Source organism: Tyto alba, unplaced genomic scaffold (genome assembly GCF_018691265.1).
Source record: "Tyto alba isolate M040663 unplaced genomic scaffold, T.alba_DEE_v4.0 Super-Scaffold_21, whole genome shotgun sequence".
In the NCBI taxonomy this organism is placed as follows: Eukaryota; Metazoa; Chordata; class Aves; order Strigiformes; family Tytonidae; genus Tyto; species Tyto alba.
The window spans coordinates 9,733,763-9,760,454 of NW_024881295.1; the positions used below are offsets into that span (position 1 = coordinate 9,733,763).

The 26,692-nt window shown below is 40.3% G+C and overlaps 1 protein-coding gene across 5 annotated transcripts in view; it reads right to left on the reverse strand.

Moving 5' to 3' along the window:
* The window catches only part of RASSF8 (Ras association domain family member 8), a 93,928-nt gene that overhangs the window by 5,466 nt on the left and 61,770 nt on the right, over positions 1-26,692 (reverse strand). For 4 of the 5 annotated variants that reach the window (XM_032986224.2, XM_042795447.1, XM_032986223.2 and 1 more), the window contains 3 exons: positions 16,324-16,519; positions 4,004-4,893; positions 52-196 (listed from right to left, as the gene is read on the reverse strand). In XM_032986224.2, coding sequence (XP_032842115.1) covers positions 52-196; positions 4,004-4,893; positions 16,324-16,426 — 1,138 coding nt within the window. In that variant the 5' untranslated portion in view covers positions 16,427-16,519. Of the gene's footprint in view, positions 1-51; positions 197-4,003; positions 4,894-16,323; positions 16,520-25,547; positions 25,569-26,692 lie in introns of those variants that run through there. The other variant, XM_032986227.2, reaches the window with a different exon arrangement.

Below are 26,692 nucleotides of genomic sequence, written 5' to 3' on the forward strand. Positions count from 1 at the left end.
ATGCTTTGCCATCCCTCCTCCCGCCCACCGCAAGCATTCTGAGCGCTGCACCTCTCTCGAGCTCCACATGTGGGGCCTCCACCTCAACGGGGTCTGCTGGCAGCACCGTGACCTTCGTTCCTGTTTGCTGGATGAACTGTTGGAGATTGACCTGTCGCAGCTCCTTTGTCAATTGCTCCAGTTCTTGTTCCCTGTCCTGACAGGAAAGAGAAAACATCTGCTGAGCAGCAGCGAGCATAAAGCAGCATTTCAAGACTCTGTTTGCAATTGGGCAACTATCGCTTCTCCTTTTGATGAGAAAGCCTCAATTTTTCAATTCAAATGCAAGTGGCAGAGTTGAAAGGTATTTTACACTCTTAATTTAGAAAGCGAATCAACGCTCATTATTACTTATTAGGGGTTACTAGCGGTCTGTTTATATTATTTCTAGGATGACTAGCAGATGTTTCTTATATCACCTGAGAAAAATTTTGGCACAAAAGAGGTGAGCAAATAAAGGTAATAGCACTCTGAAAAAATACATGAGCTGAGCATCAGTCTGGCACCAAATCCCAGCTCTGCCAGAAGTGTCCAGCATGACTTGGACAGCTCATTTAGTCCTTCGGTTGCTAAAAGGAGAAAAATTCCCTTCCCTTCTCTTCATGTTCTTTTTTTTTTCTATTTAGAGTGTAAGTGTTTATGGACAGAGCTCTCTCACTCTGCAGGCGTACTGTGTTTTGTACAACGAGGCCAAATCCTGGCTGGTTCATCACCCCTTCACAAGCACAGATGATAATTTAGGATCTTCCTCAAGGCTCTGTAATTCTGGCACAGTATACAATACCTACAGCTTCAACAGATTACTAGATTACAGCAGTCTTAGACTACAATTATTCCTCCCTGCTCCCGATTCAGCTCTGTTAGCAGACAACCGTGTGTGGTGCCTTCCACAGCCAGGACGGGCTTCACCCATCTGGCCAGAGAGGGGATGGGCCAGCCGCCCGGATGCCAGGCAGCACATCTGTCAGCATTTCTCTGCAGTGCTATATCTTCATTTTGGCAAGAGATGGAGTTTGGGTCAACCTCTTTTTCTCTAATTATCTTGTGTAAGCAGAATTATACGTGAACTCACACAAGGATTGGGAGAGAATAGTTTTGTGGTTCTGTTCTAGGAACAGTCCTTAACAGCACAGCCCTTATTCACTTTAAACTTTCAGTAAGGTCACAGTCGAGACTGAATTCAAAAGATATGAAAATTAATACAAATTAGGACCTTTTAAATGCCAGTTGCTCTGTCACTGATGTATTCGGTTGACCCGCTCAATCAATGCATATTTTGTGGTTGGTCTCAGTTTTCCATGCTAGACTTGTGCTTCCAATCATTGGCTACAAGCTTTTGGAGAAACCGGACTGAGAAATGGAAACCAGACCACCTCCAAATTTTAAGACAATTCTACAGAACAATTCTTTAATTTATTTTGCGCCCATCGTACTCTACAACTGGACACTTGGGACACAGGAAATTCTCAACTGTCTTTACTTACTACACTGCTAATTCTACAGCCCGACATTTTGTGAGACTGTAACAAAGTTGCCACCCAAAAGAATTAAGTTGTTTTTTTTTAAAAACCTGAATCACTGGAATAGGCAGGTTAGCAGAACTAACATCATAAATAAATTGTTCTTGACATCTCTCAACTTTAATGGGAAATGAGGTAAAAATGTTAAGTATCACCCCAAACCTTTCAGGTTTCAGCTCTTAAATTCAGAATCTAATCATGAAACTTCAGTGAGATCTTTTACCTGAAGATGGGTGGGATTTTACTGTGGGTTTTGTTTTTGTTTTCTTTTGGGGTTTTTGCATTTAAAAATTTTCTATAGAAACAGGGAGCACAGAGTGCTGCATCTGATCCTTAACAAAACATAGCCTCATATTGTTGGAAAGTAATGTTGTTGAGGTGGCTAGAAAAAAGGAATGAAAGAGAACAGGTAGGACAAATTACTAGAAAATTCTCACATGCCACTAAGAAAATGCCACGTTCCTGTTTTTATCACTTGAAATCTAATAAATCAAAATTTTCCTTCCTTCCTTACTGAAAGGTCTATAAAACACCCATGCTCAGCTTTTCTAGTTTCAAATCTGCAGCTCTATGAATATTAATATTTAACTTTCAGCATGCAAGAACATATATCTCTTTCCTCCCCCCAACACTGTCTAACGCAGAGCTGAGTTTATTTTCTCCTGGACTTCCAGATTACCGCACCCTTAGGTTTAGAACAAGCTTGGAAGACCTGAATTTAGCAGGAACTTTCCTGAGAAAGTGAAACCCTAGCCTATGAAAAAAACAAAGTGAGAAAGATTTTTAACTCAATCATAGCCTCATTGAATGTTACTGAGGATAAGTAAAATATAGAGAGAGGACTTGATGCTTTCTGTTAGCCCAAATCCTTAAGCATAGTGTGTCTGGAAATTTAGGATAGATAAGTGTGGCCAAAGCTGCTTACAGTTTTCATCCATTTTGCTTTGGATGAAACGATTACATTTCCCCTCCCTCCCCCCTCATTTAGTAAAAACAGCTTATACTGACAAAGTTCAAGGTGCTCAGGAATAAGGATGCAAAATCCCTTTACATATTCACAGCAGAATCACCTTACTGCAACTGCAGCACTGTGGAACAAAGTAACTGTGAATCCCAGCAATACAGCAAGAATTGCAACTCAAACTGATGTGTGATGCCTCAGTCCTACCTTACATGGCACATTAAAATCCCACGAGCCAATCTTTCCTTCACCTCATCCAGCTAGCTGCTAGATTTCCATTTATATTTATTCTTTCATGCTCTATCAAGTTCCAGGTGATATCATTAACTTTAGCAAGGAAGCAGAGACTGGATTCTCTTTAGACACATGTGCCACAAACACCTGAGGTGTAGAGAAAATAAAATGCTGAACACCAGCAAGTCAGACAGGAAAAGAGAGATGCTATTCTGTACAACAAAAGCCCTTTAAGCTAACAGTTATTTTAGCTCTACATCCATCTATCCAGGTGCTGCTTTTGGACTGTTCTTTTTAATTAATCTATTTTGATGCCAAACAAACATAGCAAGAATCAGAAGTTTAGCCTCAGAAAAGGCTATGATGGTGCAATTTTCCCTAAAATTTAACAGTATGAAGCACTGAGTTGCTGAGACCCAGGGCCTCAAATTCTCAAGACATCTAACCCCAAATCAACAGGGGTTTGAAGACTATTACTTTTAAAGGCATTAGGCCGAGAGCACTACAGTCCCGTTGAGCACCCAGCAGTACAACAATCCCTCCCTCACTAGCCCTAAACGTGCTATTGTTCATGCAGGAGATATTATTTGCCTGAGGTGTAAAAGAGCCCAGACCCACTAGCACAGCAGCACCTTGCTGGAGCTAGTGAGCACTCCCTCTCAGCAGGGCGAGGTAGCTAGATGCATTGCCATGGGTGCAGCTGTACATACTGCCCTCAGCTCATCTGGCTGATCCTAGCTCGGGTGTTTCTCTGTCATAGACCATGGCACGGTGAAGATGTGCTTTGAGTGATTTCTCAGAGGTCACCAGGCAGTCAGGGAATGGTAGCAAACCAAAGCTGTAACTGATGGGAATGGAACTGTGCCGGCACGTAAATAAATGAGAAGTGTTGTGGCACTCAGCACTAACTGCAGGCCACCTTGGCCTTCTGAATGGCCAGGAACACATCCACCAAAACATCTGCTGGTTTATCTTCAGACAAAGAACTAACTACTGTTTTTCCTTTCAGATGGCTTGAATGAGCAAAATACACATGGGTGAAATGAAAATTGTCTGCTCTTCAAAGAAAAAAAAAAAAGGAATTTGAAATGCAATTTGAAAATGAAAGTAATGCTTTCTTCCTTTTACCCCAATTCACTGGAAACTTTCTCATGTTTTCTTTCATGGGCTCCAAATCTGTGTAAGAAAAATGTTACAGCTGTGTCTTTGACTTTTCTTTAGCTATAGATAAAAAAAGAGACATTCTTACCTGTAACCGTTTGGTAGCTTGGCCCAAAGACCTTTCTACAGCTTTAATGCCATTTTCCAGTCTCAGACTCTGCTGGCCCTGAATATCAATCTCACCCTTCACCTTCTCGATCTTTTCCTTGACCTCTTCTTCATTCACTTGGGACTCTTGAACTTCCCGCTGCAACTTCTCTGCTTCAAGGCCACTTTCCATGTTGTGGATCTGAGACATGTAGTCCTTCAGCTTGCTCTCGCACTCCAGGATCCTCTGCCTCATCTCCTGCAGCTGCTCCTTCAGCTGCTTTTCATTCTCCTGTTCGATCTGCAGCTCATTTTCCCAGAACTCTTCCTCTTCAATCTCCACTTCGTTCCTTTTGATCTTCTGCTCTAGCTTGAGGATTTCTTCTTCCAGGCTGGAGTTATACTTTTGTTCCCAGTAGCGGATCTCAGCTTCGTTGGACTCCAGCTGCTTCTCAATGCACTGAAGTTTCTCTGTCTGGAGGTGGATCAGCTTCTTCAACTCATCCGCTGTTGTTTTACAGTTGTTGAGCACCTTTTGCTTGAACTCGGATTCCTTGCTCTTCCCAAAGATGTCCATTAACCCTTTGGCCCCCCCGGTGAAGGTGAGGGATTTCCTTTTCGGCTCCCTCCTCTTCATGGATTTGTCGCCAGGAGGCCTCAGCTTGGCCAGGGGGGGCAAGCTTTGCCGGTACAGAGTCCTCTCCGGGATGCGAGCCACGCTGTCCGAGGTCGGCCGCTCGCTCAGAGAGGGCCCGGTGCGGCGCAGGATCAGCTGCACGTCGCTCGCGTACTGCCCCCACTTGTTCAGCGACACGATGGGGTTTTCGTGCGGTGCCAGGTGCCTCTCCGTGTCCCGCCATTTCTCGATCAGCGTGTACCGCCCGGTGCGACCTGCAAGGCAAGCGCGGCCTTCAGCGCGGCGGCCGCCAGGGGGCGCTGCCGGACAGCGACAGCGCCCGCGCGGCGGCAACGGCGCGGGGCCTGGGCGCCCCCTGGCGGCCGCGCGCCGCCGCTGGCATGAGGGGGGGGCGGGTATCGGTACGGGCGCGGGGGGGGGGGGGGGGGACGCGAGGGCAGGAGGCGCTCCGCGCTCCTGGCGTCTTTCCTCGCGCTACGAGTGAACGCTCCCTCATTTTACTGAGCTGAGCAGGGCCTCTACGCGTTACTGATTTCATTCGTAAATTACCTCAGTAACGAGTGGGCGCTGTGCACACCGCTGAAACTGCACGACTCCAAATGTGGAAAAAAAAATCCGCGGAGTCACTGGAATTAAAGCAAGTGACCTAGCGATGCTCATATCTAGCAAAGAAATACATCAAATACACACCTCTAGAGGAAGAAAACAAGAATAGAAAGAGTTCTGCATCTTTCCTACAGCCAACACAGAAAAATCAAAATTTGGAGACAGTGTCTTTGCTTTTATACTGTATCATCAATCGGAGGAGCAGCTGTCATTGACTGACTGAGCCTTGCTTCCCCCCCTCCTGCCCCCCAGTTAGCCCAGATGCCGGGGAAAGCCGGCTCAGGGCCGCAGCAGAGTTACACCAGCTCACGGGGCCTGTGACAGTGCTGGCAACGTGACAAACCTTCGCAGTGCAGAGCAGGGGGACAAGTGTGGCAGAAGCCGCCCAAATCAGAAACGAGCAACTTGGGCTCCCTGCACAGACCCCTCACCTGTAACAGCGCCTCGCAAGTCCCCCCCGGGAGCACACAGCCTTCAGGACGTAGCCCGAGACCTTTAACAACTGTCATGATGTTTTCTGACCTCTATACTGACAGCTGGATGGACAATGAATGCCACATGCGTTACTGTTAGGGTGGGAGGAAGTACAGCTTACATTGGTAGCAGCATAAATGAAGCCATAAAACATACTTAAACTCAGCTTAGCAGTCTTTTTACTCTGACATCCCTGATGGGATACTTTGAATGCTATAAAAATACAGCATTTGAGGTTTTTTACTATTTTAATTTTTTTCTAAACACTCCTACTACTCTGAGATACAGCATTCTCCAAATGCAGAAGAGAGTTTCCTTTATAAAAGTGACTTCACTTAAAAGCCACAATATTGTTTGCAAAAATATGTGAAAGATCAACTGCTTTTAAAGCATGGGATCCTGATCAATTTCTGAACAGTTCCACAACTGTCATGAACCTTAAAAACATCATTAGCTATTTTAATGCATTATATATATCAATTTTCATTACAGATCATCACTCAAATGAGGATTTATTTCAGCATGTAAATGCCTAAAATACCTGTCATATATGCAACTATGGAGTGGTGGTGTTGGAATAAATGTAGTTATCAGCCGTAATCCATCTGATGCTTTTTCCTTACACCACCTGCGCAACCACTGCACTTTTCCCAAAAGAACAAAAATATCCTAATCTCAAGCTGGAGATCTGCCTCTGGCCTCCAACGACAAACACTCGCACAGACTCCCCACCTCAAATTTGTCAGAGACAAGCTCCACTGTGGTGATTAACACACCGCGTGGCTCCCTATAATTTGATATTGTCAGACCATCCTTATGAAGAGCTCCCTGGCATATAGCTACTGTGTTGGAAGTGGTTCCTCTGATCTCACTTTCTCACAATTAGCTCGTGATGTAAAGACCGACAACATCAAAAAAATGAGCTGCACAGGCACCGCCTAAAGTCCAGGCTGCTTGGGCTCATGGGTCATACTAGTGGTAGTTAGCTGGCCAAGTAAGAGACCAAAATGTCCATGTTCACTTCCAAGTTCAGAGTGAGAGCTGAAAGAACACATGAAGATTGGACTGATACAAGCCAGCAAAACAAGGCAAGCAGCATGGGAACAGCAATCCACCACCCTGAATGCTTCATAAAAAAAATGGACTTGAGGTGAAGAGCTGGGAAAAAAAAAAAAAAAAGAAGATGAAAAAAGGAAAAAAAAGTATCAGCATACCAACATGCTTGACCAACACTCTCAAACAGATTTACAGTTTATTACAATAAAGTACTTCAAAAAAGTTTACTATGCCAAGATACAAAGTCGGAGATTTTTGCCAACCCACAATATTGTTCATTGATCCCTGAAGATTTATAGTTTGCAGTAGGCACCAGTGTTATTTCAGGAAAAATAAACCTAGTACTGTTTGCCGTAGCATACTAACAATACAATCCCAGAGAAGAAAAATTAAGTAAAAGCATACCACAGAACCCAGGACAAAGGTTGCATTTTACCACTCTGTTTTGTTAATCTTAAAAGCTTTCAGCTTGTTATCATGGCAAAACTATTAATGTTCTTATGTCAGAAATAGCCAAGTTCAAAGAAGTCTTGAAATTGTGAACTAAAAGTAGGTACCACTAGGGGAGGGATCAGCACACAGCTTCTATTCACTTTGCTATTAAATACACTACCTTAAAAGAAATATAATGATTAAAAAAAAAAAAGAGGGATGGGGATAGGGGGATAAAGCTAACAATGCTGACCGAAAGTGAATTAAGGAATTAAGCAAAGCACCTGCCATGAACTATTTCCATCGTAGCTTAGGGTTCCAAATCAACATGAAGCCCTAAATAATGAATTCGGCACTCAAGATCCACATAAAAGAAAGTGTTTTGTAGAAGTAATACTTACACTGTTCAACAACCACACACTTGGAGTTCAGTATTGGTCTTAAACAAAGCTGCCCTCATCTGAGATCATTACCTAGGTTTAGTGTGCTCAGCCTCTGTGTGACTCAGATTAACAATACCTGGACAACCACAGCTGTGATGTTTGCTTGCATTAGAAGGGATTAATTCATAAATGAAAGGGTGAATGAGCTAATTCAAAATTAATAGAATATTTCAGAATACAGGCATCCTTGTAACAAACTGCTGGTTTTGATGTGCTACTATTGACAAGGAGAAAGCAGGTTGCTTGGGTTGTGGACAAAGAACAGTTCAACGCCTGCATGCTGCTTCTTGTCTTGGATGTTGTCCATAAGCTTTTCAAAATAGAGATTTTTTGTGCTTATACAGCACCTGGCAGAACTCAGTCCTACCTCATTCATGCAAACCTTATTTAAAAAATTAGTTACTGTTGTATTCATGTAATGCGCCCCACACCACCAATGTATGCCATTTGTTAAACCATAGTGGTTTTTTTCCCAGCTGCACATTAAACACATTGTATCTCATGCAGATATATGAAGTATTTCCAGGTAAACCTAGATGAGCAGTTAAGCAGTCAATTCATGGAGCTGGCAAAGCACAGCTTTAGTTGTTGTACTGGTGCTCACAATGGGTGTATGTGTCTTGTCAGTGGATCCCTTACAACTTCTGAAATCAAACTTTTCTCTAAAAAAACCTACAACTAGAACATATTTGATCAGTTTTGTGGGACTGTTTTAATACCTCTATCAAAGTCTTGTACTAATGAGAATGGTAGAGAAAACAATCCAGACAGCCCCAAACAAGCACCAGCAGTGCTGTGTCCTATGGTTCCTCCTTCAGAAAACAGCAATTCAGGGGCTGGAAATAGCACAGAGCCTCTGCACCCCATTCCCTGGACAGCTAGTTCTCATCAGTGTTTTCTGTGCTGACCCACCGACCATATAATGGTCCCCCACATGGACCATGTAATAGGACCATCTCAAAACAGTCATCAAGAATTTGTATCTGCTTTGCATGACAGTGAGTGACGAGCTGTAACAGAAGTAGGTACAGACTTACACCTATAAAGCACACGCATCTGCATAAAGAGCCAGTGTCAAGGTTAGCAGGTTAAGTTTACATCTAACAGCTACCTAAACATGCAAACTTATCAAAAATTCTATTAATACAAGAACACCTTCAAATCAACCTTTCATTTTTAAAAGTGAGAAAGAGACCAAAAAAGAAAATATATGGACTCCAGAATGCTGGTGTTCTGATCGCCTGCAATTAGCTGTCACCAGTGGTTTGAACCTGGCTCTAATGCCACCGGTTATCACTTGATCAGTGAGACATTAAAGAGCAAACTACAGCCAGTGCCCTGGATCAGCCACTGCTCTGCTGTACAGCCAGAGAGCAAGCTTGGGACCTGAGTGCCCATGTCATGTGCCCAACCACTGTAGTATTAGTCTGGGATTGATGTAATTTGGTAATTTAAACACTGAATCCATTACAATGAGCGGTGGTTAAATTAATGAAATATAGGAACAAGGTAATTGAACTTTTTTTTTTTAAGACTCTCAAGAGACAGATATTTAAATTACACTCCAGGAAGGTAGTAAGATCCATATAACTATTATTCACTTTAAGCTTCTCTGTATGCTTTAATATTTGTAGTTGACAGTAGACCTGAGCAACTATTCCTGCTGCAAAAGTTAAATCAAATTCCAACGGAAAGTAACAGTAGCAGTGTTTGTCATGCAACGCTTCTGGCAGGACTGTAACCTGAGAGGTCATCAATACTGTTTTTCAGGCTAGAAATGATTCATCCCTTTTCTCCCTCCCAAAAGTGCATCATCCTCTACATGCAAAGCATTTCATGGACAGGCACTACATTTTTTTTTTTTGTATGCAGGTAGCACAATAAACCATGTAAAAACATATCTGTGCCTTATCTTTCCAGTCAGGCTATAAAATTTTATTTCAAGCACCAAGACAGACCCATCTTTTCACTAAAAGTCTCCCATGTTTCACAGCCAGGACCTACAGCAGCGAGTCAATGCAAGCAGGTGAGTCACTGCTCATCTAGCCACCTGTCCCAGAAATTATGAGACACCTGGGCAATCTCAAACATGGGGGGACCTCTCCTTCCCTAGGGAAGGGGCTAGGGTGGGCAAGCCCCGGCCTCTGTCACTAGAGGTGATACAGTCTCATTCCCAGCTTCTCCTCTATCCCCAAGACCACCAGGATGCACTTGGTGCCACGGGAGTTTCCTGGCAAGCACACTCCTAGATCCCATTTTTCCCAGTGAACCCACCACCTCTGCTGCTCCACAGCAGCTGTGCCAAAGACCCGCCCTGCAAGGTGGCACTCGAGACAGGGTCTTAAAAAACAAACAAACAAAACAACAACAAACCCCCACATAATCTGCACGTAAACCAAAGTAAAAGGGAAGTTGTACTGGTCTTGCTCTTGACCTGAACCTGAATTAGCACCCCAAACGCACAACCGTGCATAGTAAGAACATACACAGTGCTGCCTGTCTGCACGCAGATTTCCACAGAGGTAAGGCCAGCTACGCCAACACATGCTCAAACCAAAACCAGATTGCCCAGACCTCTGCTGGTGCTGACAAATGCACCCCCTCTCCAGCCTGGTTACAGCTTTCTGACCTACTTGGAGTCCCAGAAATAGCCCTCTAGTTCTAAAGCATGAGGTCTTCCTTAACAAGGCAATATAAAGAAAATAATAATTCTGCATGGGTAAAATCTTGTAAGAATTCTTAACGTGTGGAAGAAAATGCTCTACCTTACCAAAGGGGCAACAGCATTAACTCCTGAATCAGCACTAATAGAAAAGTAATTGCTGACAATTTTAATAAGCCCAGTATGATTTGAACTCAATCTATATGAAACATGAAGCTGACAATTCATTATGTGATACTTAACATCCGCAACATTAAAAAAAAAAAAAACAACCCAAACAAAATACCAAAAACAACAAAACAAAATAAATAAAAAAAAAAAACAGTCTAGCTACCGGAGAACTCATTAAATACCTAAGAAAGATTAGGAGTAAAAACCCCTTTAAAACAGAGGTTAGAATTTGTGTTACTCAGATTTCTTAACTTGTGCTACATTTTGCACACACATGTATGTATACCACAAAACAGTGAGAATCAGAGTAGAAGTCCAGGCCCAGGAAACCACGTTCACAGAGATACACAGACTCAAGTCTAATGGCAGAGAAGGTCTGCTTAGTTCACAGCTGTGCTCACAATGTCTTTATCAGGACTGAAGTCTTAGTTTATTACTATTATCCTTTTGTTCAAAAAAAGGGTATACAAGAGTTTATCACCATCTGACAAAACAAAGCACTTAAGTATGAAATTACTTTTTCAACTGCCTTTCATCTAAGCACCCCGAGGTACTGCACTTATTTTAGATCCATTTCCTAAATAGGTAAAACAATGCAGAGGAGGAGTTTGGCCGAGGTCAAACAGCAAGACGTGGCAAAGCACATCAAGCAGCCCAGGTCTCTGCTGCACATGCCACCACTACACTAGATGTACACCACATCATTCAAGGTGGCAACAAACCATCCCACCCAACCATTGTGCCTTTCAGCAAGGTTACTGTCACTAGATTTCTGAATCATAAAGTTTACATGATCACACCATGGCATCACCACAGCATGTAGCTTGCTTGTACTTCTTATCCCTCTTAGCGTTGCTATTTGAAGCAGCAGCAGCAAATGAAATTTTGGAGTCAAAAATAACACAAGTTTTAATCTATTCTCAGCAGTAAATTATATCATTAATTCAATGTTTATCAGGGCTATGATTCAATTCAACCTCAGACTCTTTTCTCCCTCTCAAAGTGTCTGACAGCCAGCTCTGGCGCTTGCTTTAGCAGAAATTATTTGGAGGAAGGGACAAACATAAGAAACAACAATGAATCGGTGTGATTTTTCCAGATACAACTCTGGCAGATCCTTACAATGCTGTAATGCATGTTTGAAACAGCATGAACAGATCTGTGCTCTATTTTCATAAATACACCCCATTTATCTTTGAGGAAAAATACTCAACTGCAATAAAAAAAACTGACAGCTGCATTTGTTTAATTTTAAAAAGAGACAGCTGTACTTCTTGTTCAGTGAAGTGTTGCTCATATTCTCCTGATATTGTGCTACAGCCAGAAAACCAAAATCCATAGCACTGTTCTAAATCAAGTCTGCCATTTTAATTATTTGCCACAGAAAATGATGGGAAGTGCAGAAAACAGAAGTGCACTTTGGTAAAGAATTCAAGCTTTGCTTCTCTAGGCTAACATACTCTATCTCTAGGAAACAAACATGTCATTCTGAGTACAGAAGATGCATTCTAGTCTCCAGAGAGAAAGGAAAGCACAAGCGTAGTAAAAATCCTCACAGTGACTGGACATGGGAAAACACTTCTGAAGAAAAAGGGCAAGTATATTTGTGACTGCACTATTCATCACCATATTCCTTTGGAAGATTTTTAATTTTTAGATTTGAATGGAAAACATCTAGTAAAAGGCAGTTTGAAAAAATAAAAATCTTCTGTAGTTAAACTACCTTTGCCTAAACTATCAGCTAACATGATTAGCTCATTTTCTCTTAGGATCTCATCTGGTTTTCCCCTCAGTATTACAGTGATTTTTTGGGACAAGCCACTTTTGCAAAACAGACCCCTGACTGGATTCACCAACCATCTCATCATACATGCAAGTTGAAAAGTATTAATAACCTTTTCTCACCTGTTTTTCAGTTGCCCAAATTAAGAGGAATCAAAATGAGCAAGCAATGTTTATATGAAACCATTCTGGCATGATTTTTACAGAAAGCACAGAAAAGCTAGTAGAAGCAGAAAAAAAGGCAGAATTTGCAGTCAAATGTACATTTTAAAAATGATGTATGTGATAAAATCTAGCTCATCTCTCCTGGCAAAAACACTTTTAAAGCAAGACTCATGGTTCTCCATTTAAACTGCGTGCTGTGGTATATTTTTACATTTTGGTGAGGGCTTAGTTTTTCATGATGAAACGATCACTTCTCTCATTTGTATTATAGGCCAAATCTTCCTCTTTTTAATTTGCAAGAAGCTTGAGTTTAAAAAAAAAAAAATCAGCCCTGGATAAAACTCATAAAAGGTAATACCAAGTGCTCTTCAAGATCCCAGTGGGAAGTGATTTCACTCTCTAGAAACTTGTAATTGTCTTGAACAGAATTCCAGTGACCCTCCCTCCAGCTAAGGCATTTCTATCTCCCTCTTAAGTTAGAGACACAATCAACTACAGTATCCAAAATTATATCCAATTGATATTATTCTCTTGCATTCATTAAAATATACACATGTATTTTTAAAATAAGCTTTACTGGAATCACCCTTTTAAAGAGACAACTTTATTTTCTTTTTGTTTTAAAGAATAAAAAGTTTATTTTATATTTAATTCAAATCCTTTAACTTCAAACCAAATGGAAATGAAAAAACCCCTAGTTTGTACAGAAACTTGGAGTAGAATCAGTTCCTATTCCTCAATGATCAAGAGATTGGCAACAGGGGAAGGAGATCATAGCATCAGACCAGGTAACACAAATGTCATCCATCAGGACTACAGCCCCAAAGGAAGAGAGACAATCACACCCTTGCACTGAAAGAGTAATAGTGGCAGATACCAATTTGTAAGGAGTAGGTCAAGGAGCATTAGCCAGGCAAGTTAAGTGACAACTCCACTGCCAAAGTATTAGACCACACCTTGGGTATGGGACAGAACCTCCTAAAAGGGGCATAACCCAGCATGACTTGCTATTTTTGTTTGTCTAAAATAACCCTAGAACATAAGTTCCTGTCTTCACATTTTGGGATGAGGAATACTTTTTTATCTTGGAGAAAGTTATTACTGAATTTCCATGACATGAGGGGAGAGTTGGAAAATAAATGGATGGAAATGTTTTTGTTACTCTTTATCACAGCTGGAGATCAGGAGACAGGCCCTGCATATGATCAAGTGACAGCAAGAGAAATTTCTTGAAATACAAGAAATTCCATTTAAACGTAAAGAAAAACTCTCTTACTGTGAGGGTTATCAAACACTGGAACAGGTTGCCCAAAGAGGTGGTTGAGTCTCCATGCTTGGCCATATTCAAAACCCGATTGCACATGGTCCCAAGCAACCTGCTCTAGTTGACCCTGCTTTGAGCAGTGAAGTTGGACTAGATGTTCAGAGTTCCCTTCCAACCACAGCCTATGCTATAGTAATTTTGATTTTCATGTTTTTGAAATACATTCTAAAGCTTTACTTTTCATATCTCTAGAATAAAAGCAGCTTCCGTTTGTCCATGAGAAGCTTCTTGAACTATGAATGCCTCAATCCAAGTATCTTTGGCTTGTGCCTTCTTCAGTGGATAGAGCTGTAAAATAACCTATTTTGCAGATTTTCCAGACACTGCACTTCAACACAAATAATATACCTATTGCAGCTCTTATTTCAGGCTCAGTGAAAAAGACTGCGTTGTGTGTGTGTGTGTGTGTGTGTGCACGCCGTATTTTTAAGTCAAGGACCTAGTAATCAACTGTACGGCACGATAAAACAAAAGGAGCATCTCAAAATCTTTGCAGACTGACGAAATAATATTGAGTCCAGTCCTTCTAAGCTATGTGACTGCTGAAGGAGCCAGACTGCAAAGTGGAAAATAAGATCAGAGCCAACCAAGGAGGAAGCCAACTAAGACTGGCTACTTTCCACCACCAAATGTCAGGTGAGAGCTAGAGGGATACATTTTAATAGATTCTCATTCAAAATCAAGTGACAATTATTCCTGGTAAACTGGTACCTATAATCAAAGGAGCAGACATATGGTTGCTTTTCTGATGAATGCCCTGACAGGAGGGTTGGGAAAGCCCTATCTGCCAAAGACACACAAGTGTAATTTATATGGTGTTTAATATTGCCTAGCAGTCCCAGTGAGAAACTGAAGTGCAATTACTCTAGGTGTTTTCTAGAGAGGATATTTGCCTCAGGAAGGGGTTTCCAAAGGTCTATCTCAATTTGGCTCTGGCTGCAACTGAAATTTATCTCTGCATGGAACCAGAGTCACATGCCCCAGATGAACTAGTGACGTGTTACAGAAAACGAAGTCTGCTGAGTTGACAAAAACTATGTGAGTTTCCAAGGCTGATGGAGTCTTTTCAGAGTTCAGGCTAATAACTGAGACACACAAAAGCCAAAGAAATTACACAGGAGAACATGAAATTATTTTCTAGAACTAGGAGCATGACATTTTTTTGTTTTGTGGGAGGAGGCAAAGGAAACAGGTTGAAAGATACTGAAAGCACAGAACAGAAGTCTATCACAACCAGTTTATTCTTTTCTCAATGTGTCACACTTCTTAATCATTACTTAGAAATAATCATGCTAGCATAACTGTGCTAAAAACACTCTACAGGTAGAAAATGAGATATGGAAGAAAGCAATTTACGAACAAATTAACATTAAATGAAATGCTGAAACTAACACAGGCAGTAAAAGCACTCTTAAAAGTTAACAAACAAATACCAGATTTTAGAGAAATACTGACTTGGTACAATTTTTAAATCAAACTTTAAAAGGTATTTGATGTGTATAGATAGATCATACGCATGCTAGCATTGCATTCGATCCCCTTAAGATATAAAATTAAAAAGTGCCAGTCTTCTCCATCAGATGAAAGTATATGGAAATTATGTTCAGAAGTAGACATTTAAATAAATATACATCACAAATTAGGATAAATTGACTTCATGCTTATAGGTAGAATATCTAGTTGACATTCGTGACCCTAAGTTGCTTTTTATTAGAAAATTATGATTTTGCAATTGAATCAGACTGCTAAAACTATCTTGTAAAATCACCAGAACACTAAAAAAATGCAAAAGCTAGTCCTTAAATTATGAATTTAATTTTAGGCAAGACATAGGTTTTAATGTCTAAACTTAAACAGTATGTAAAGCCAATTATAAAATTTTAGCAAAGAATAAGATTCAGCATTGAAAGCACTGAAGGGATGAAACTGAGGTTTATTCAGGATGCCCTCAACCATTGAGAAAGATCTGACAAGACTGAATGTTCTTTCTTGTACTGGAGCCTGAAAGATTCCACCCACCACCACTAAACTGTTCAGCAAATAGCTATCACTGAACAGACTTCAAGTTACTCTTTCATTAGTACTGAGTTATGTGGCATGCAGGAGTAAGATAAGAACTTGAAGGACCTATTTCATTGATCTATACTATTCTCAGTATAGCTAGGGATACCTACAATGTGTATATTTTCAATGAACATCAATCATTAGCTTGTGAAAGCCAACCAATTATTCTGCACAGCTTTTATGTGTCTTTGGTACTCAGATCATTGTCAGTTTAGCACCTTCTTTAGTCCAGGCTTTATTTAGAGTGACAAACGGCAGCATATTACTATTTAGGGAATAAATTTGTACTGAATAATAAGATTTCAAAGTGTTTCTTTTCTTTCTTTTTAATCTCTCTGGCAGGTTAAAAATCAAAGGCTACAAGTTCACACCTTAGAGTTATCCCACTCTGCGTTGTATGTTCATGCTCTGCTGATATTCTGTGCAACCCCACTCACCCTCAGTTTAGCTTCATTAAAAAAGCTTCACCCCAGTACCCAGACACCCAGATGACAGAGTTACTTACCAATAGCCTGAGCAAGGGCTATTACAACTTCCTGGCATGTTGTGACTTCGGTGACCCCACACACAATTCTCTGGACTCCATCCACCCATACTTTGAGCTCCATGGTTCACCAGATCATCCAAGATCCATGAATGCAAATCAGTCAAGTCATACTTGCAGCTATACCAGAGATAATGCAGCAGACATCTCTCAGCAGCTAGAAGAGAGAAAAATCCTGGTGTTTATAGTGAGACATTACCAGTTAAAAAGTTAACAAATTCACCTTAACATCTATTGTGTCGAACAGACAATACAGCCTCCTTTCTTTAAAAATAACAACAGGAATCAAACATCCCACGCTTTATCTATGTCTACCCATTCTGCAGACATACCAGAAGTTTCATTACAGTTTATTTCCTAAAATACTGAAAGTTATTACAAAAAGAGCACCAAGAGCAATAGCATTAAACAAACAACTCCTGAGTAAACTCATAACAATTTCCAGTAACAGGTGCCCCTCTTCCTTTATACACTGCCTGGATGTCTCAAGGGACTGCTTACAGATGCTTACAGTGTTTGTTCAATAATTCCTAGCAGGTGGTGGCATAGCAAAACAAGGGGGAAACATTTTTAATTACAGACATCCGTGGGAGTCCAACCTTGCTGTCCATAAAGAAGCAGCTGAAGGTTCCTACTTCCAACAAACCTGTGCACTTAGTACCAACGCTGGAAAACCCAGAAAAGAAAGCAAGCAGACAGGTTGCTTCTCTCTCTCTAAAACAAGGAGATGCATCAGGGAAAGTACTGTAGAGGTGATTTAACCCCTGCCAACACAGTGCTGGTTCTGTAAGGAAACAGACTTTGGCTGATGTGTTATCGCAGGTTTTTCCATGGGCACTGCAAAAAAAGTAAGCCATACCAACTAGTCTAGTCAGTTCTTGCTTTTGAGCATGGTTCTACTGCCTGCGCTGAAATAACACCAAAGTCATACCAGCTAATACAGTATACTAGCTCCCCATTAAATTTTTAAAAAGAAAATTCCCCAAGTTTGTAAACGAAAAAAATGGTCAGAGGGTTGCTTATTTCTGAAACAAAGAAATCCCACAAGCTCAAAAATCTCTTTCTGCACTCAAATGACAGAAAAAATTTGAAGCACAGAAATAAAGTTAGAAACCTAGGGAGCTAGATTAGGACTCAGCAATCGGCCATTTGCCCTCTGCTGTCTTGATACCAACAGTCATGCTGTTCAAGGTTTATCTAATGTTAACTTCCAGATTAATTACTGATCTGAACTCTAGTGGTTTTTTCCAGGGGCTGCTTTTCTTCCGTATAAACAGATACACTGGCATTACAGCTCACAAAAGTTAATTTCTAACTGGAACTGCCGAGATGCTGAATTTTAAAAATTGCAAAGTAAATTCCAAGAAGACTTGTTGTCTTAAAAACATAAAACCTCTCCCCAAAACTGAAACAAAAACCAAACCACCAATAATGATGATTATTCTTTTTAAAACAAAAACAAACAAAAAAACCCTAATGAAATAGCTAGGTTATTTAAGCAGATAAAAGAAAAATAAACCATGATAATACAACAGAAGAAGCTCATGTATTCAGGTAATCCTGATCACTATGGATAAAGCAATAAGACTAAAGACAATGTCTGTCAAGAATTCAGTACCAGGAAAATGGATAACAGAGGAACAGAGTAAAAGAAATCTGAAAGTTATTTAGAGAAGATTAGTGAAGAGAAGCAGGGTAGCATTACACAAGAAACATGGAATCTGATGAGGCTGATGGATTTAACAGAACTGCACGTGGAGGCAGAAATGGTGTGGGAAAAACTAAGCAAATAGTACAGTTCATGTTTACAGTCTAATCAGAGCTGCTTTCTCCTGGTAAAGTGAACATCTCTTTCTGTATCAAAAAGATGTACTAGTGCAGCCCTCAAGCTAGAGTGGAAAGACAACTTCCCTTCTACAACCAACCACTTTATTCAGCAGCAGACAAATATCGACACACGATCCAGGAGACACACTGCTCTTCACCTGCCGCGCCGTGCCCGGCAGCAGCAGCACACCGCAAAGCCCTTACAGCCAGAGGGGTCACATCGCACTGACAGGACGAGCCGTAGTGGAGGAGCCCTGCGCAAGTCTGCTGCAAATTCAGTCCAGCACATACACACCAGAATCCCTGTCCAAACAGGGGATGTTTAGAAAACAAAAGAAACGTAAGTGAGTCCACATGTTTAAGTAAAATCAGATTTCAATTATGCTTGTATAAATAATCGACAAAAAAGGGATAGCTTTTAAGAATACCCATGTATACAGAAATAGTCTTTTGAGACATGAGTGAGCACCTGAAAACCCAAAGAGGTCAAAGAGTTTTAATAAACATTTTCCCACATAAAGTTATATACTTCAAAGAAAACTACTATCCGCACAAGCATTAACAGTGTACAAATACAGAAACACTTCAGTTGAGTAACACCATTTTAATATACCAATGAACTAATCAGAAAAAAGTATTTTACTAGCCTGTAATATAACAGTGACTGAGAAAATACCTAAGAGGCCTCATCAGTGACCTCCACTGTTTATTCCTGGACTAGCTGTCTTCACAAATAAACAGACCTTGCATTCCAAGCCCAACTGTAAGGAATTTTATTAATTAACTTAATATCTTGCTGAGAGTTGAACAGTTCAGATTTACTGGCACAAACCAAGTCACCTCTCTGTGTGACAATGCACACGTCAGCAAAGCATCTGACAGCTCTAATTGTTTTTCTGTCTGTCAACATCCAAAGAATTATCTCAATTTAGCAAGCCAGCAAGTGCATTTTTTCCCCCCAGTCAGCACACAATGTACAGTCTTGCGTTCAGTGCAGATCAGTTTTGGTCATCTGTTTTCCTACTGTCCATCTTTAAAAAAAGACTAAAGAGAAACATCATTTAATAATGAAATATTTGCTGACACTTCTGATTTTGAAAACAACATTCACTAAAGTGGCAAATGACCCGAACAAAGTGTCTTTGAAACACTCCAAGCTTAGGGGAAATATTCCCATTAATTTCTTACATGGCAAATAGTTTTAACAGACTAAATAGTGATAGCGAACCAATAAAAGCAGCCTGAGGTACATACTTCCATCAGACCAATGTGCAGGGCTGAACTAAAGGACTGCCTGCCCCATAAGCACTAATGGGATTCTTTCAGGGACCTATCACTAAAAACAGAACAAAGACATCAGAAATGTAGTAACTATGTGCTAAAATCACTGTGTCTCATTACTATTTCTGAGCAAAGCTAATATATATTAAGTAAAAAAAAAAAAAAAAAAATCTATGATTGGTTTATTTTCTAGGATTGTGCAAGTAGAAGTTTACAGAGAGGTCTGAAAACTGAAAAACAGAAAATCTTTTGGCCATATGTCTATCTCTGCTTCCCAATTATAACTATATAACATCTTATTAGCATTTCGTTTTCCTTCGCATGTATTCAGTTCTTTATTTGCTGACAGTTAACTCCTGTATCATTAATAGCTTCTTTGCCTTTCCACTGTGGACTATTCTGACAGCCCCAAACGCACTTTTCAACCTGAAATTTGTGTCCAGAATGTATATTCTACTTTTGCAATAGAGAAGGCAAAAATAACCCTTACCTCCAATACTGTACAAATTTCTATCTGAAGCCAATGGAGAGGGTTGGGGGGGAAAAAGCTCACTTGAGGTTTAACAATCCTGTAAGTTCAAAACCAGTTCACCTTATGCATAACTACTTATTTTAGCAACACTGGGAATAGGAATGCAAAGCTAATTTACTAAGCAGAGGCACACAAGCCAAAGCAAGTCTCTGATCACAGCTTCCCCCCCGGTTTTTCTGTGATCAGCTCCATAGCGACAGTTATTTCTGACTGGAACCAAGCATCAGACATCTGACATTCCCCAGCTACCTCCTCCCCCCACCTCTCTCCCCTGTGCTTTTTCTTCTCCAATACCTTGCCTGAAGCCTCCTCAAGTACCTTGTTTGCCATGCAAGCAAATTTTCTCTAAATTCTCCTTTTATCCTAATTGGCTGATGATACCTTAGTCTTTCAGATATCTGTTCAGTTTTTAAGCGTAAAGAAAAATCCAGCATACATATATACACATGCTACTATTTCGCTACCTCTTCACAGCTAGTTTACAAACCACAAAAAGGCTATAACTTCACAGAAAACAAGCAGAGCTGACAAAGTGCAAAGGGCTTTTCTTATATTTAAGAAAAAAAAGATATTCCAAGCAGATGTTTGCAAAAATCTATCTATCCTTGAGATAAGTGTTAAGTCACAAGAAACCCTGAGAGCTAAAATTAAGATGTTGATTTCACCTTGTTTCTACTCTTTAGAAGGTTTACATCACCTGAAAGCAGTGTGTACCTCAAATCAGGGCTAAAATCCTGCTGCAGCTGGAGCAAACTGCAAAATTTTGACTAACCACTTCAGTAACTTTCTGCTTTCCCAACAAATACCCAGCATGCTGTTTAGTATACTAAAAAGTAAACACACTTTCATTCATAATTAGCTATCTCTGTACGCTGCGGACAAGCTGTGCTCCTTGCCTTTCCCTGTTATGACACCAGAGAGGGCTCTGGACAAAGAGTCAATTTGTTCCACCCAGGTTGGAAGCTGTTAATAAGAACAGTTAGTGCAAGCAACGCCTGATTGATAAAGGAAAAACCAAACCAAACCAAACCTGCATAACAAATAAGCCAGTTGAGTTACCTAGAAAGAGTTTATAAACCATCCAGAAGAGCAAGACAGTACCCCCTGTGAACAGGGAGGCATTTGGCAGATCCTCCCTACCATAAGAATCCTGGTATAGAGCAAAGTAACTTTTTCTGGATAAAGATGACTGCAAATACAGAATTGGCTACTGGAAACAAGCTAACTAGAATTTACCAAAAAGTCTCCTCTCTTGGACTGATGACTGAGAAATATACAATATACACTGCTTCCCATCAATGAATGGGCAAAAAACCTCTATGGGAGGTTCAAGTCAAAACATCATCTTCTAGACACAAAATTTTATTAGCAACAAACAGGTTGTGGTTTTGAAATCAGTGTATGGCTTGCTTTGAAAAAGTTTTTCTACAGAGGTAGCATCCAACTTTTTTAGTGGGATTAAGTGATTTCCTCTTGTGAAGTGTTATTCTTTTGCTATTCCAGAAGAATGCTCAGAGATAATAAGCACTGCTTAGAACAAACAAACCAGAAGTCCCACAACCATGAAGATGATAGTGTTGAGAATGAATTTGAGAGGGAGTTTAAACACCAAGGAATTTTCTTCACATGAGACTGGCCAAAAGATGGTCTAACACGTGTGTGTGAAACAGGCCAAAATCCAGATGCTGTAAGAGATATCCAAGATGCACACAAACTATACATATACACACTACCTGTGAGAAGACAACACCAATATGCAAGTTTTTACAAACTCTGAACCACGAGAGGTTGTTTCTAGCAACAATGGCTGCTAGAAATCTTGCCTAGAATAATCAACCTAGAATTCCCCAGAAGCCCCAAAGTCAGTTTCCCAGACAAATTACTAGTTGACTTGCATCCAAGCACTAGTCTAGTCCAAGAGCTGTTGTTTGCTTTGCAGTTTCTCTTTGTGCAATGCAGCTAACAGTATAGTGGGGAAAAGAAACATTGTTTTGAAGCAGGGGATGCTACAATAGGTATTTACGCTAATTACAGAACAACCCGCACCTCTCCTTGAGCTATAGTCTTTACAGCACAGAAAAAAAAAAATCAAACTGAAAGGCTCTCTTCTCTTTGTATTGGTGAGAACTGGCCAGAAAGAATTATTAACTTGTTTTCTTTGGGGAGTGGGGGAGTGGTAAGAGGAGATAAAGAATTCATCCACACATTTTGTCATTCTTTTAAAGATAAATTTTATTAATGGCAACCATCAAATGAGTTATTAGTTGAAATAATTCTTCCACCTTGACAATTATATTTTTATCTTCAATATTTTATTTTAATTCTCAGTCTGATCTCTGACTTCAGGGAATGTGTTTGTCTTTAAGACGTCTTCTTCCCTCGCAATGTTTTCATCTCAACCCTTGAATCTCTTGATTTTTCATTGTCTGCCCTTCTAAGCCATCTTTGTCCAATATATAATTTGTTTCCTTCCCAGTCACACAGAAACATGTGACTGCTATCTCAAAAGCCTCAGCACAACTTGCCTCTTCCCCTCTTCCTTTTTTTTTTTTCCTGCCTAGTTAAGAAGAGAGATGGAGGCTGAATCCAAGTCTTTGCTGTCCCTGGTGACCTTTAGCAAGCAAGCTGAAGGCCACAGCAGTATACCTAGATCATCCTCAAATTCATTAACAGGGCACCAGTGCTCTTCCTCCACTATCATCAGTTTATTTCATTGAGCTGGCTCATGATTACAAGTAACAAACTGAAGAAACTCAAGATACCATTTAGCAATGATTTAACTGCAGCACAAAACAAGATTCTCCAGCTTGGGAGCTGCAGTACAGGAGATGAGGAAGCTAGAAAGCTTCATGATCACAGGCTGTGTCTAAAATTCACATGCCTTCATAGAAAACTATGTTCAAATCCGCTGTCACAAATACATATTGATGGCTGGAGTGCTAACGCTTTCAAAATCCATTACAGTCCATAACACCTTGACTCACAATTTTGAGGCCACAAGGCTTGACCCAACCGTGTTCCATAACATTTTCAAGTCACCACAAAATGCTTGAAAGAAAACAAACGAGAAGGTGAGCTGTTGAAACAGATGGCTTAAAGTTTCTTTTTATTTGGTTACTGTTAGGAACATAACCTTGCATTTTTAACAGTAAGTTTCACACTCTCACACTTGAATTAATTCAACAGGAACAACAACTCTGAAATTAAAACTCTCCCTTCCCTAGTATTAGATATAAAAAGCATCTGAATTCTACACAGACTTGAGGTACAAAAACCCAAGGGCATTTGGAAGATGGTGATAGCACTCAAGTCAGAGTCCCAAGGATCTTTGCTTCTACTAACTAAATTTTAGTCAGACAACTTCGAAGCAGAAGCTTAAAACTTAAGAGCATTATATTTAGGATACATACCAGCAAATCAAAACAATATCCGATGCAGTGCTTACTTTTAGCTCTTGAGACAGGATTTATTTTGGTACAAGGCTGAATCTTGTTCAAGCAGTCTTAATCACTGAATCCCAACCTTGAAGCCATTTCAGTATTAGGACTGAAGTATCATCTGCAGGTGGTTCTACATGAAGCACTCCACTCTATTCCAGCTACTAACAAACAACATTATCAATATGAAACACTGCAATCCTACTAGAGAGGTAGGAGTGAACGGACCCATGCTAGAAAGCCTCACTGCTCACCACCATTCTAGGAAGGGTTGGATAATTAGTGGCAGCACAGCAGAGGTTAAGACAGTTAGGAGTGGGGATACAATTTATTCTGTGGCACGTTAATACCCTTTTCCAGACATATTAGCAAAGGAGATTGCACTGCATATAAGTTCTGTGACAAACAGCTCAAAAAAAGTAATATGTATTAAATAAACATCTCTTGATTCATAATCTCAAATCAACAGGCATACATTTAGCACACCGTAATGTCTTCCAAAGCCCTGTAAGTATTTGTTCTTCATTAATAACAAACATATAGCACATTTGAGAAAATAGCAAACCGTAACTTTATTAACAACAGCAACATTAGGTGGAAGTCACATTTATACATTACTAATGTGGTCTAAATACTGTGTGGGAGTGAAAGAAAACAAAACAAGGAGCAGAGGAATAAGCAAGGTAATTCATTATAGAAGAAATATTTATATGAAAGCTGCAATACACACAGCTCACTTCAAAGTTGCCTTACCCCACTAGATGCCCCAGCTTCAAAGGGGAGAAGATATGTCATTCTCTCAGCTGGTTTCAAGGAAGACATGGCCCCACCCTTTCAACATCTTCCCCTCCCCTTACAGTTTGTCTGCAAACACTTAGAGCCTCTTGAGGGATTGACTGAAGACATTTGTGGGCAATTGCCAATATTTACACTAACAGTAATAAGGTCATCTGCTGCATTTTGGCAAAAACTGTCTTAACTCCTGGTTTTGTGGGGCTGAATCTGTTCTTTACACTTCAGTCAAGCCCATGTGCAACAATTGCTGTGCTTCATTTGACTACAGCTACTGCAGCTCTGACAGTCACAGCTGTCAGAGTGAGGTGTTCCTTGGATTCCAAACATGAACTGAGGGCAAATTTCATAAAGCTCAGAAAAACATACAAAAACCTTATTATAATTCCCACGTTTCAAGATGCAGACCAAAACACAACACCTTCTTCCACTATATTTTTGGGAAAGTTGCATGCAAATGAGCCATTTCTCCATTTCCATGCTTGTACTAAAGGATGACAGAAGTAAAATACATCTTATAATTGCATTATCTATTTAAATTTGAATTAGCTGAAGTTTCAAGTCAATTAAGTATATGGTTTAAAGCCATGGTAATAACATGACTACTGAAAAGAAATCTCACCATAATTAAATGCAATTCCTGAAACAGAAATAAGGTGAGGCACTTTCAACTTAATCAACGTAACTGTTTTAAAAAATTATAATCTCAAAGCATTATTCAGAGAGCGGCTACATTATCTAAGAAATTTCAAGTCACTCTCCTGGCAGCCTAGGAAAGTCTGCAAGACAGAACAGAATGTATTTCTACAAGGAATCTTTAAACAGTGAAGGCAAGAGAAACGAGCGGGGGAACCCATCCCTTTCTAAAATTTACAGTTGGCTATGCTTACTTCCATATTTCCCCAAGCACAAAAGAACTACTTTGCTTCTTCTGTTCTCTATTTATAGGACTTAGCTGAATCACTTAAGTGTTTTCCCTCTCTAGACAGTTGTGAGCTTGGGTAATTTTTTTTATTGGATCAAAATCTGAGGTAATCATAATACATAGCAATAGTTTATGGACTAAAACACTTATCTGCATCTCTTAATTCCTACAGTCCTGCTTTCAATGCTGTGGTGATGCTACAGCCAGTTCCAAGCTAAGTCTACACTGCTTTGGCCAAATAGTCACACTGTCTCAAAAAATGGATGTGGAACTGCAATACCACTTCAGGGAGTACACTTGGGCATCTCTAATCAGCTGGTAAGTTTCCCTAAAATTATGTACTTCACACTTTCTAAACCAATAATTCTCTTAAAGTTTAGCTAAAACTCACCTAAGAGGTCCAAAACTCACTGGGAGGAACAAGAAACGTAGAGATGAGTATCATCACCATAAACACACTTCCCCTTGAGAAGCAGCCTTATAAAAATCACGCACAGCATTCATAGCTAAGAGCTCCTCAGGCAAAACAGGATTCTATGCCAAAAAAAAGGCAGCAATTAAACAAAAATCAGTTTGCAATACCAATGGAAAATAGATGCTACATCAAATTCAATATAGCAAGAAGTTTTCATTTCCTGTTCCTACCTCCTTTCTCTTTTGCAACATTTAAGCCAGCCCCACTTTCCACTTACCTCTCCATATTTTCAGATACTGTCTATGTTTTGTACCTTCTGAGATACAGCCTTTCATTACTGGCCATGCTGTTACAGACTTTCATCTCAAGTCTTAATGACTACATCTTTCTCCTCACTGCAACCTCAGCAACCCCATCTTGTCCATTTGCCCGGAATGATGATGTCAGGACAGGTTTCTGGAGTCAGCAGACTTGCCAAAAGCAGAGTGCGAAGCAGCTCTCCTCTTTCTCTAGTACATTAGATGTAATCCACTTATTTTCATTCAGAAAGTCCTTCTACACTCATCTTTGCCCTTCGTACTTCTCATACATTTTCCAAGTGAACTGTACTGCTTTAGTGTTAATTTGCAAAAGTCACCTCAGTCATGCACATAGAAGAGAAACTCCACCAAGTTACTGGTTAAATCCCCTTGTTATCCTCCTTTAAATTCTCCCCAACCCACTTCTGCACAGTGCCTACCAAAATACAGTGGATCAACAGGTGGCATGTTGTGACCCTACCGCTTTTCATGCTAATCAATCTTATTCTACTCATCTCCACATGCCCCCCCCCCCACCTTAGGCAGGGCGTACCTTCTTTTGGGGAGCATTACTGCTTTTTAGGGAGGCCAAGACAAACAGTGATCTGTTTAAAGAGCTCCCAGAAAGCATCCAGAAGACTGACAACTTGTGGGAGTACACCGGTCCCTCCATAAAGAATTTAAAATTTAAACATCATTCCTCCTATCATGGTGTGTTTCATCATGTGTGTCTGAACTTAATTATGACATGTCTGGGATGCCAGGCACTGGTACAGAAGCACATACAGTCCAAGTTAAACAGAACAGCCTCTCAGCTGCTCA